This window comes from Phyllostomus discolor, chromosome 5, assembly GCF_004126475.2.
Source record: "Phyllostomus discolor isolate MPI-MPIP mPhyDis1 chromosome 5, mPhyDis1.pri.v3, whole genome shotgun sequence".
NCBI lineage: Eukaryota > Metazoa > Chordata > Mammalia > Chiroptera > Phyllostomidae > Phyllostomus > Phyllostomus discolor.
In genome coordinates this window covers 169,441,490-169,454,226 of record NC_040907.2, presented here as the reverse complement: position 1 = coordinate 169,454,226, position 12,737 = coordinate 169,441,490, and the positions used below count along the sequence as shown (strand labels likewise).

At 47.4% G+C, this 12,737-nt stretch overlaps 2 protein-coding genes across 2 annotated transcripts in view; one reads left to right on the top strand and one right to left on the bottom strand.

Moving 5' to 3' along the window:
• DMBT1 (deleted in malignant brain tumors 1) overlaps window positions 1-12,737 on the bottom strand; it is a 313,958-nt gene that overhangs the window by 85,675 nt on the left and 215,546 nt on the right. The gene's annotated exons all lie outside the window — the stretch shown is intronic.
• C5H10orf120 (chromosome 5 C10orf120 homolog) lies at window positions 5,238-6,992 on the top strand. The gene is made up of 3 exons (XM_036025095.1): window positions 5,238-5,258; window positions 5,424-5,546; window positions 6,243-6,992. Exons 1-3 carry the CDS (start codon window positions 5,238-5,240, stop codon window positions 6,990-6,992), a joined length of 894 nt encoding a protein of 297 aa, XP_035880988.1.

Sequence of the window (12,737 nt, the reverse complement as noted above, 5' to 3'; positions counted from 1 at the left end):
AGGATGGTTCAATATTCACAAATCAGTAAATGTAATACATCACATAAACAAAAGCAAAGACAAAAACCACATGATCATATCAATTGATGCAGAAAAAGCATTTGATAAGGTACAGCACCCATTCATGATAAAAACACTCAGCAAAGTGGGAATAGAGAGAGCATTCCTCAACATAATAAAGGCCATATATGAGAGACCTACAGCCAACATCATTCTCAATGGGCAAAAATTAAAATCTTTTCCACTAAGATCAGGAACAAGACAAGGCTGTCCACTTTCACCACTTCTATTCAATATAGTACTGGAAGTTTTAGCCACAGTGATCAGACAGGAAAAAGAAATAAAAGACATCCAAATCAGAAAGGAGGAAACAAAACTGTCACTGTTTGCAGATGACATGATAGTATACATAGAAAATCCTATAGACTCCACCAAAAAACTGCTTGACCTAATCAATGAATTTGGTAAAACAGCAGGATACAAAGTCAATATCCAGAAATCAAAGACATTTCTGTACACCAACAATGAAACTCAGAAGCAGAGATCAAAGAAAAATCCCATTTGAAATAGCAAAAAGAAAAATAAAATATATAGGAATAAACCTAACCAAAGAGGTAAAAGACCTGTATTCAGAAAACTACATAACACTCAGGAAAGAAATCAAGGAAGACACAAACAAATGGAAACATATACCATGTTCATGGATTGGAAGAATTAATATCATCAAAATGTCCATACTACCCAAAGCAATGTACACATTCAATGCAATTCCTATTAAAGTGCCAATGGCATATTTCACAGACATAGAACAAACACTTCAAAAATTGATATGGAATCATAAACGACCCCAAATACCTGCTGCAATTTTGAGAAAGAAGAGTAAAGTAGGAGGGATCACAATACCTGACACTAAACTATACTACAAGGCCACTGTAATCAAAACAGCCTGGTACTGGCATAAAAACAGGCACATAGACCAACAGAACAGAACAGAGAGCCCAGAAATGAACCCAAGTCTCTATGGTTAATTAATATTTGACAAAGGAGGAAGCAACATAAAATGGAGTAAAAATAGCCTCTTCAACAGATGGTGTTGGGAGAACTGGACAGCCACGTGCAAAAAAAATGAAATTTGAACACCAACTTAAACCATATACAAAAATAAATTCAAGGTGGATAAAAGACTTAAATATAAACCGTGACACCACTAAAGTCCTAGAGGAGAATGTAGGTAGGAAAATCTCAGATATTTCACGAAGAAACTTTTTTACTGACTTGTTCCCTAGAGCAAGGGACATAAAGGAAAGAATAAACAAATGGGACCTCATCAAAATTAAAAGCTTCTGCACAGCTAAAGAAAACAGTATCAAAATAGAAAGAGAACCAACTGTATGGGAAAACATATTTGCCAATGATACCTGAGACAAGGGTTTAATCTCCAAAATATATAAAGAACTTACACAACTACACTCTAAGAAGACAAGGAATCCAATTAAAAAGTGGGCAAAGGACTTGAACAGACACTTCTCCAAGGAGGACATACAGAAAATCCAAAGACACACGAAACGATGTTCAATATCGCTAGCTATCAGAGAGATGCAAATTAAAACCACAATGAGATACCACTTCACACCAGTCAGGATGGCCATTATAAACAAAGCAACAAACAACAAGTGTTGGAGAGGTTGTGGAGAAAAGGGGACCCTAGTGCACTGCTGGTGGGACTGCAGACTGGTACAACCACTATGGAAAACAATATGAAACTTCCTCAGAAAACTAAAAATGGATCTGCCTTTTGACACAGCAATTCCACTGCTGGGACTATATCCTAAGAATACTAAAACACCAATTCAAAAGAACCTATGCATCCCGATGTTCATAGCAGCACAGTTTACAATAGCTAGGTGCTGGAAGCAACCTAGATACCCATCAATAAATGAATGGATCAAAAAACTATGGTACATTTACACAATGGAATTCTATGCAGCAGAAAGGAAGAAGGAGCTCCTACCCTTGTGACAGCATGGATGGAGCTGGAAAACATTATGCTAAGCGAAATAAGCCAGGCACTGAAAGACAAATACCATATGATCTCACCTTTAACAGGAACCTAAACAACAAAACAAAGAAACAAGCAAAATATAGTCAAAGACACTGAAATAGAGAACAGGCTGACAGTGACCAGAGGGGAGAGGGGAAGGAATTTCAGGGGACATTGGGTAGGGTTCAAGGGAACAAACTTAAAGGACACATGGTCAAAAACTAGGGGGACGGTGGTAATGGGAGGGAAGTGGGGGGGGGGGGTGGGAGGGGGGCTGGACTGGGAGTAAAAAGGAGAAAACTGTATTAGAACAATGATTAAAATAAAATAAAATAAGAAAAAAGAAAATTAGCACATAATAGCGTATATGGATATTGAATTATAATCTCCCAGACCTGACACTTATATAATGTGATTAACCAACCAATGCTACCTCTTTTTTTTTAATTACTCTTTTTTTTCCCTGCCAAGCTGGAGGCATAGGTAGATACACTGTGCCTCCTTACACAACCAAAAGAGGGCAGCAACAAATTTTAAAAAACAACCAGAACTGACAGACAATTGAACTGTAGGGAAGTCTGACAACCTAGGAGCTAAAGAAGAAATATTCATCCAGACCAGTAGGAGGGGTGGGATGGGCAGTCAGGGAAAAGAGTGATAAGTTTGTTCACACACCAGTCAAATGCCAGTCTCATCCTGTCACTAAATATGCCAGGCGTGAATACGCCAGGCGTGGCCTCTCTTATTGACGGCTCCACCTTGCTCCAAGGGCTCAGATTTGCCACCAGCCCACATGGACTTGAGCAACTCCTTTCCAGCCCTTTATCTTTAATTCTCTGAAGGCAGACGGACCCCTGTAAGCCTTTGGTCAGCTAGGTGGAGTGCACCTCCCAGAAAGCCAATTTCTGTCCCTCCACACTCTCTTTTCAGTGGTTTACTTCTCAGATGGGGCATGTAGCAACCCCGATAGGAGACAAAGCTGAATCAAACATGCCCTTGGGCAAGGGGCACAGCAAGTCAAGAATGGAGGCTGGCCCCTGCCTATTCTTACCATTCCCCATCACGGGAGGGAGAGTAACCCTTCAACCCTACAATCTTGACTTGGAGTGGCTCCAGGTGGAAGGGTCTTTTCTCCTGCTTTATTTGCATCCAGATTTCACAAGGACTGACAGGCAGGCAGGAGCATTCCAAACACAGGAAGGCTGCCCCTCCCCTTGTCTACCACTTTGTCTGGTTGTAGTGGAACCAGCAGAACTGCAGCTACATTTGCCTAGCACTGTCTCCATGCTAGACTAATACAGGAGGCTGTTACCTAAATATAAGGGAAACCACAGGCCACACAGCCCCACCATAATCTGATGGAGTCTCAGAATGGCTCAATCACTCGTGTGTTAGCCTATGGGAAATTAGGCAGATCTTTGCCCCGACTCTCCAGGGAAGCCATTAAGCCCAGTGAGCTCATGCATTAGTCCAGCTACAAGCTCAGGCATGTACTTCCGGTTTCAAGGGAAGAGGGCAGGTGCCTTAGGCTTGGACCTAGTGTGGTACCTCCAGCAGTGAAAGAGGGACAACAAAATACCCAACTGACCCCACAGCAGAAAGTCAAGGAGGAAGGGGTAATTTAAAGCTAGAAAGGAAGGATAATTTTATTTTTTCTTTCTCTTTTTTTTAATTTTTTAATTTTTAATTAAATACTTCTGAATTTTATGGTTGTTCAAGTTCAGTTTTCTGCCTTTTCATTTTAATATGAAGACATTTGAAGGCAAATAGGTAGAGGCAGAAAGTAGACTGTAAGACAGGCAGTTGTCAGCAGGTTAACTGTAAAGAGGCACAAAGGGATTTTTGGGGGGTGGTGGAAATGGTCCACAATTGATTAGTGGAGGCAGTGGCATGACTTGGTAAATTTACTAAAAATCATTGAAGTTCATGTCTAAAACAGCTGAATTTTATGGTAATCTCAATAAAGTTTTTAAAAATTAAACTGCTGAGCATGCCACCTCATTCAAGGGGAGGTATTAGGCCAGCCTCATGCTCCCAGTGAAAAAGAGCCAACTCTTCAGTGTGGCCTCAGGCTCTTCCAATCTTTGCCTGTTCCTTTTCCTGGCTTCTTCCCCCATCACGTCCCCCACCCCATTCCTCCAGCAAACCCAAGCTGCTTCCAGTGTCCTGAGCACACCAGGCTCTCCCAGACTCTCCCCCTTTGCTGTGTCCTGTGTGTGGAAGGCCCATGCCTCCTGCCTGCCTGGCTTGTCCTCCAGGAGTTAGTGGAGAGGTCACTTGCTCAGTAGGGTGATCAGTTCAAGCCCAGATCTTCCAAGGTCAAGAGGGGAGGGACTCACCAAGCATAAGAGAGCCAGATCTCATGCTGTGACCTCACCCAAGTCCTTTCTTCTGGGACTCACTTCCTCTTGGGCATGTCTCACTAATTGCTGTTAACCCTGGGGTCCTGGCATAGGAGGCACTGCCTGCTCTCCATCCTTCTCCCTCCCTTCAGCCCCAAATGTAACCTTGTGGGCAAGACCAGGCTGGAACCATCAAAGCTCAGGCTCACTGCTCAGGGGAGTAGCTGGCTTCTGAAAGACAAGCAAGTTGCCAAAAAGGAGAGAGGTATCTGAGACATGAGGGAAGTAGGAATGGCAGCCTAGAAGATCATTTCAAGAAGCATGGATAGTGGCCCAGAATGGACCATGAGAAACTAAGATTGGAGAGGTGATGCCATACCAGAGAGACAGATTTGAGCTGACTGAGCCTTCATCCCAAAAGAACCAAGTGGTCTTTCGTGGCTTGCAAGTAACAATGACATGGTCAGATCATCTCTGTGGCAACTTCCTTCCTCTACACACCAACTTGACCCTAGGGGATACTTCGATGCCTGAACTCAGACCTCACAATAGCTCCCAAGTGGACCAGTTATGATGCAAGAAGGGGTAGTGACTGACCCTTCATTTCCCATGAAACTGTCTGAGAAAGATTAACTCCAGTCATTGACACCTCCCATTCTAGCCTATTGCCAGAGTATGATCAGAGAGTGGGAGAATGGCTGCCAGAAGACTGGAAAACAGAGGCCTGGAGATCCAGGGGCCCAAGAAAGGAAGGCTGCAGAGGGGAAGCCAAGCAAGAATGGAGTACCAGCCAGAACACTAAACACGGGTGATTCTTCTCAGGGTAAAGACTCCCTGTGTTGCCAAGGGGATCGATGTTCCACTTCACTTTTGGGGTGAGTGTAGCTGTGTTTCCTGTCCATTCCTTCCCATCCATCTCAGACCAAGGCCAAATGGAGGAGCCCACCCTGAGCCTGCAGATACCTGGGTCACTGTGGCCCTGGCCTGATTAATGGAGAATTACTCTTTGTAAGGGCTCCCATTCCCAAAGGGGGACCTAGGTAGACCCTCTCCAGAGTTCCCATGCACCTGTCTCTTTGCCTTCCAGGACATGGATCCAATTCTGCCAATCAGACCCACGCATGGCCCTCGGGAAATACTCTCCTTTGGAGAAAGAGATCCTAGTAAGTGTCCTGATGTTTGTGCACAGCAAGGCCATACTGAAGGCAGGCTGTTACCCTGGAACAGGGGTGTCCAACCTTTTGGTGTCTCTGGGTCACACTGGAAGAAGAGCTGTCTTGGGCCACATACTAAATACATTACAACATGTAATCACAAAAGAAATCTCATAATGTTTTAAGTAAATTACAATTTTATAAATTTATAGTGAACCGAGGGCCTTGGGTTGGAACCCTGCTCTAGGGGGAGCCAGAGGTTCCCAAACAACCAGCAGTAGAGATGTAAGTCTCCAAAACAGGACTCAAAGTGGCTGAGTCTGCTAGTGGCTTTTACGCTTGCATAGTAAAATACTCTCTTCTTTCAACATCCCAATTAGGAATATGACTGTAAGTGATAACAAATGACAAAGACATCGTTTCTTGAGCCCTTACTTTGCACTAGTTGCTCTGGTAGATGATGTTTTCCAGAGGCAAACAGTGGTTCTGTGGGTCAGTGACGTTCTTTCAAGTTCATAGTAGGCAAGGAGGTTCAGGAATGGATCCCAGGTTTGCCTGACTCCAAAGACTCGCCCTCTTGCCCACTACACAGGGGCTCAGACACACTCAGCAATGAGGGGAGAAGGTGCCATTAGCTAATTCTTCCTGTGGTCCCCCCCTGCTCCTGTCCTGGGGACACTCTAACAACCCCCGTCTCATTGTCAGCGTCTAGGTGGGGTTCACACCATAGCATCAAGAAAATTTCTGACTTATAAGCAAGAGGAGGAACGGAAGATGCTCAAGAAACTCCAGTTGCTGTCTTCAGACTACAAACAGGTGGTGGAATATAAAAAACAACAATCCTCAGCCTGTTCCACCTGCTGGCCTGTAGAAGCAATATGGAAGGCCAGGGTGGTCGTGCCCCCAGAAGAGCTGAAAATGCCGCGACGAGAGCGGCACGACGTCAGCAAGCACAAGGAGCGCATGCAGTTCGCTCGAGCCCTGAGAAGTAACCCGCAGCTACCCTCCATTTTAAGGGCGAGGAACGCTTCAGTTCTGTCCTCAGGGGCCCTGGGCCCAATGACCAGAGACAACGTCTGGGAAGATGAGGGTGAGGATGACGATGACAATGACTATGATGACGACACGCAAGAGGAGAGAGAGAGAAAAACCTCAAAGAGACAAGAAATAAAAATGAATGTAATTTTCAAGGCAGAAAAAAACAAAAAATGTTTAACATACCAGCCCTCAGACCTGAAACCATTCTTTCCCACAAAGAAAGTGGAACGGTCCATCACCGGCTTAACGAACCGCAATCTTTTTTCTGTGGCTGAATTCCCGGGAGACCTACTGCTGATGAACCAGGCCTGCATGTCACGAGGCATCCATCCCAGTGAGGCGACAAAGGCCAACTGCCTGGAAGGAGACAGTGTCTGGAGAGAGTATACAGGAAAACCAGCATCTCACCATTATTGAAGGTTTATTGATTGCCCATGGCAAGCTGAGTGTTGTGGTCCTTGTTTTCTTGCCACTCTGCCTGCCTGGGTGCCTTTCCTCCCTGTCTTCTTCTGGGACCCGAACGCTGGGTGTCCTCAAGGTATGATCTACCTGCTAAGGCTTCCTGATTTCAGGCAGCTCCTGGCTCTTGGCTCCCACCTACCCTCCAGGATGCAGGCTCCTCCTCTTCATCTTCTCCCACAGGGCCCCCAAATTTAGTGGTTTAAAACAATAATCACTAATTTAGCTTGTAATTCTGTGGGTCAGCAATTTAGGCTGGGCTCAGCTGGGAGGTCCTCATGTGTCTGCAGTCAACTGGCTTCAGGTAGGTGGCTCCTCCTGGGGGTTGACAACCAACAGCTGGGTCCATGGGAGTGACTGGGCCAGGTTTCCTCATCCAGCAGGTTAGCCCAAGGGTGTTCACAGGACCATTGCAGGACCCAAGAGAGTAAGTGGAACTTTGCAAGTTCCTTTGAAGCCCAGACTCCGAACTGCCACACCACCATGGTGTCCCACTCTGTTGACCAAAACAAAAGCATTCCCTGCTTTGGGCAGAACCAAACATGCCATGGACAAAGGAAGACAATTTACTTATCCATTCTCAGGAAGGTTCTGGAAAGCAAAGGGCAGAGGCCGGTGACGTCAATCATTTCTTTGGACAGCCCACCCTACTTAGCTTCGTTTGAAGGTATCTAGTGCTTAGGTGAGTCACTACAAACAATAACCAAACTGATACTTGCTTGAAATCAATTCTTTATTCAGCTTCTCCTATAAATTGAGAGGTTAAGATGTACACTACAGGGCTAAGAAGTGAGTTTCTAAAAGGTCAGAACAGTAATTCTCTAGAGGAAGCTCTGCACCTGTGAGTTTTTGGCACACAGTCACATGCAGGGTTTTAGATGCAGCAGCTGCTGGCCTGACATTCTCACCCAGCACTGAGCCTGGTTTTAGGAAAAGCTGCCCCTGACTTCCCCACCCCCATCCACCATAAGCCTGGGCCAGAGTAAACAGAGTTGGGGTGCTGCTGGGTGCCATGTTCAAGGCACATGTTTCTGGCTTGTTTGTCTGTGTTCTTGGGGCCCAGGTCTGAGTATTGTCCTGAGCCTTCATTCCTCTGATATCACATCGCAGAGCCATTTGTCTGGGCAAGCGGTATCCAGACCTTCAGCTACTGTGGTGCCCCTGGAAGAGAAGGGAAGAGGAGAGGAGTGAGCAGGGTCCTTGTCATCCCACCACACCCATCTCCCTACCCTGACACCATCCCCACAGCTCCGACTCCCCTTAGAGGTACCCTGCACTCTCCTCTCCCTTTGGAATGGTAAGCTTTTTAGGGGTGAGGATTTTTACCTGTTTCTGTTTTTAGTTATTTGTCTCCTGGCACATAGTAGGCCTTCAGTGAATATGCATGGAATGAATGAATAAGTAAGGAAAGAGACTAGAATCAGCCCAACATGGGATGGCCCGAATACGGGCCATGAGGAGAGAGAGCTGTCAAAGATGCTCCAGGGGGTGGAGCCGTGTCACCCAGGGGATGGCTTGTGAGGACTACTGCTACCCCAACACTGCCCCTGTCCCTGGAGCCACCACCTCTGATGACCCTGCCCTGGCCTGCACCTGAAACCCTGGGACTCACTCTGCAGACACTTCCGCATCCACACTCACAACAGATCAGCACACGTGGTCCCCACTCCAGGTGAGGACAATGAAATGGCTTGGCCAGTGTCAGCCCCTGGGAGCCGTCAGAACACACCCATCCTGTCTGCACCCCGTGGCCTGCCCACACCCTGGCTTCCTGTCCCTGGGACTCCAGGTGGTTCTCGTCACCGTCATGAGTAATAATGTTTTCATTACAGTTGTTAATACCGGTGACAATAACAACTTTAACAAAAGCCACCATTCATCACGCTCATTGGCTGTACCAGGCAGAGGCCATGGCAGTTTACCTAACATTATTTTAGGCAACTCTCTCATCTGTCCCAAGGGGTAAGTCTGAACAGTTTGGTCTTACAGATGAGGATTAAGAACCCAGAGGTCAGAGGTGCCAGGTGGGTTTGCATCCCAGCTCAGATCTCTCTTGACCAAACTCCACGTGTTGGTCCCTCTTAGACCAGGAGCCCCTGGGAGAAGGCAGGAGGCAGGTGCAGAGGAACTCTGTCTTACTGGGCACGGCACAGCATGCAACACTCACAGTAAATGCCTAGTTCTCGGTGGAACACAAGACCGACTGAAACACCACAAGTCCCTGTGGGTCATGGGCCTGGGCTCCTGTGGGCACTGGGTTGGGAGGGTGGTCACCTACCCAGGCTGCTCTCCTCAGCATGAGGGGGCCGCAGCTGGATGGGTCCCAGGGTGACATCCACCTTCTCCTGGTAGGAGCTCATGTCCCTCTTTGAGCTCACCACGCAGCCTCTGTGGCAGCGGGAGGAGGAGTCATAGGCCCTGCACACCACCATCTTACACCGCAGGTACACAGAGGGGAAGCGGTTCAGGAAGTGGAAGGAGCTGAATTTGAAGCGGACAATGTGGGGCAATGGCTGAGTGTAGGATTCGTAGGTCTCGTCCTTCACACACCTGGAAGAAGAGAAAAGGAACCTGTTCACGCTCACCAGGACTCTTATCCCTCGTGACTTGGACATACTGGGTGTGGAACTCAACAGCCTGACTTCGGGGCCACACCTCCTGTGGCACCCCATTGCCTGCTTTGGAACACGTGGTTCCCACATTCACTGCTGGCCGTGCAGGAAAATCCTGGAGTTCGTGCACTTCAGCAGCATCTTAGAGCAGCGGGCCAGTCTGCGTGTCCACACTGACAAGCTGGCCCCATATTGTACAGTGACGATGTGCTCAGTGGCTCCAGGTTACCCAGGTGAGTCAGGAAGTGACAGGACCCAGGAAGAGGACAGGAAGGAAGATGGCATTTCCTTCCCTCTCCAGGTCTCAGGGTCAGGCAAGGTGACACCTGGCTACCCTTGGGTATCTTTGGTGCCTTCCTCTCTCCAAAGCAATGTCACCTGACCCACTCCAGCGTGGTCTGGGGACCCTGCAGTTGTCTGAAGCTCAAAGATAGTCTAATGGACATCCAGGTGGGGGATTTGGTTGGTTCCCAGGTGTATCCCAAGAGGCCCTGAGCTCCAGGTACAGCTGGGGCTCATGCATCCCCATGTGCACATCCTCCCTCCCCATAAAATTGCATTATCTTATATACATATACATGCCAGAGTTTGACCCAAAAGGTGCCTTTAATGGAGAAGAGCCAAATCACTAACTACCTGGCATTAATCCCAATCATTGGACAGAACTTCAATTGCTGGTGATCATTTGTAAAAAGAGGATCTAGGGAAACTTCTTCCCCATCTTGGCTGCCAAGGAGGCTGTTGTGAATTGAACCACTTGTAGCCGCTAGACAAACCTCAACCCCCATTTACCAAGTTGACACTTAATGAAAATTGTGCCCTGAAAGAGATGCTGTTCTTAGAGTCTTGAGGAGGAGTGAAATTTAACCTCCTGGCCTTGAGTCCTAGCAGATCACTTTCCCCTACCAGTACCACTTCTGTGTGAGGCAATTGTTACTGAGGTGCCAAGGTCAAATTATGAGCCAAGAAACGATGTAAACACCAATGGGCAGAGATGAAAGACTAGTCATTTCAGCTGCACACCCCAGTGTCCCTGTGAGCTCTCAAGAGTCTTGTGCATAGGAAGACAAGACTCTATAAGATAGCCCAGCCCAGGCACCATGGACCCAGAGCTGGGCACTGCTGGCCTTGCCTCTGCATCTTTGACCTTGGTGAGAACCCTGGACTCTGAGCATCTTCATGCCCAACTGATGTAGGTCAACATTCTGGGACTTCAGTGTGAAATTCATTGTGGACCACCTGCTGTGCATTTTCTTTCCCAAATGCCCACCTGCTCTTTCTCCTTTAATCCTCCAAGCAACCTGTGACGTGTGCACCACCATGCTCATTTGATGAGTGAAGAAACGGTCTCAGAGAGGTGCACCTGCCCTCCCAGAGTGCTATGGGTGGTCACATGGCAGAGCTGGCATCTCAGTCTCCCTCTGCTTCAAAATGAATACTTCCTCACTATACCCACATCCTTCTAGTACTAAGGCTTGCCTCGAGTCCAGTGACCTGGGGCCAAATGCCAGTTTACAACCAACCTGATTGGTGACTCTGGTGTGTCATTCAATTCATTAGACACCCACCTCACTGTATGTTACCCGAACGTGACAACCTGACTGGTTAAGCTTGAGCTCTTAGGACCAAATTCTGCATTCAGAAGCCTTGGGCTACTCGTGTTTGGGTGATCAGTGATAGGTTGAAGTCCCCCTCGTAAAGACATTCCTTACCCACTCTGGATTAGATAGTGAGTCAAAGATGTAAAGTCATTGGGATATGGAGATGTCACACAGGTGTCCACGAACAAGGCCAAAGAGGTGTTGGCATGAAGGACTTCAGCCTGAAGGTACAAACTCTGGTTCAAGTCCACAAAGTACTGGCCGCTGATGACAGGATGTAAGAATGAAGGGGATGTATAAAAGGAAATGTTCACGTCATAATTGCCATACTGCACTTCCTGGATGTCGATGCTGTTGTTAATGATGTACATTGTGGCCACCCAAGTACTCTGGAGCATTTTGCAGCTGACGTGAATGTGGATGTCCTTGGTCCTCTTGATGATGCCTCTTGAAGCAGCTGCTCTGATGACGTTGGAATAGGTGATGGTGTCATTATTGACCTGGGAGAGGCAGGCAGGAGAACAAACAGAGTCAGGCCCATGTCTCCCGCTAAGAGACTCTCATTGCTGGTTCTGTTTGGAATGACAGGAAAGTGACTCAACAAGGCTCCAAGATGCCTCCCAGAACCAGAGATGGCACAGGCCTACTGCCAAGGCCACCATTACCTGAGATGGGCATGCTGCTTAACTAGCAAGACCCTCCTTTCACAATCCCCTCTTCTCTACCACTTGACAGGGGACCACCATGGGTCTTCCTGGGAGCTGCTCTTCCTAGAAGCTGGGTGTGTCTGGGTGATCCCTTGCCCTGTGGTATGACTAAGCTGAGTGTAGACTCCAGAGCTAAGGACCTTTCTGGCTTGTTCTATTTCATTCTCCCTGCTGCTGGGAGAAATCAGGGGAGGCATGCATGTACTTGCTAGAGGGGCTGTGGGCATTAGTTTTCACTGTGCTGTGTTGATGGGTCAGTGGCTATTGCAGCGTGGCATCTGAAGCTGCCAGGGCTGAAAGTGACAGATCAGAGTTATTGTTGCAGCAGGTCTCTGGCCGCTGGAGCAAAGGGTCTTCCCCAGGACTCAGATGGAAAGTCAGGTGTGCATGGCAAAGCAGAGCATTTCTTGTGATACTCAGTTTTTTTCACTTCCTGCACCACAGGGTTATTTCTGACTTTTATCAAGCAGCAAATTCATAAGAACATTGCACCATTTGATGTGCCTACCACCTAGTGAGAATGACTTTTCTGGGGATGAGAACCTTACACCTGGTAGTCTGTGAGCATCTCAAGCAAAGGATGCTTTCTCTCCCCAGGGCTTGGTATGTTGTCAATCATAGCATCAGTAGCATCAATAATTATCCCTGGAAGGGATGACAGGGACAGGGAATGGAAGCCAAGCAAAAGCACTGTGGTGGAGTAGGGTGGGGCCAGGAATAGCTACCCAATGACCCAAATGGCCAAGAGGACACAGGTGACTAAGGCCCCCTGGAAGTTCCATG

Bases quoted from the DNA above. Each gene is read 5' to 3' on its own strand.
- C5H10orf120 (XM_036025095.1), top strand. From the start codon at position 5,238: ATGTTCCACTTCACTTTTGGG. The intron at 5,259-5,423 runs GTGAGTGTAGCT...AGGGGGACCTAG, and splicing joins TGTTCCACTTCACTTTTGGG to GTAGACCCTCTCCAGAGTTC. The intron at 5,547-6,242 runs GTAAGTGTCCTG...TCTCATTGTCAG, and splicing joins CTTTGGAGAAAGAGATCCTA to CGTCTAGGTGGGGTTCACAC.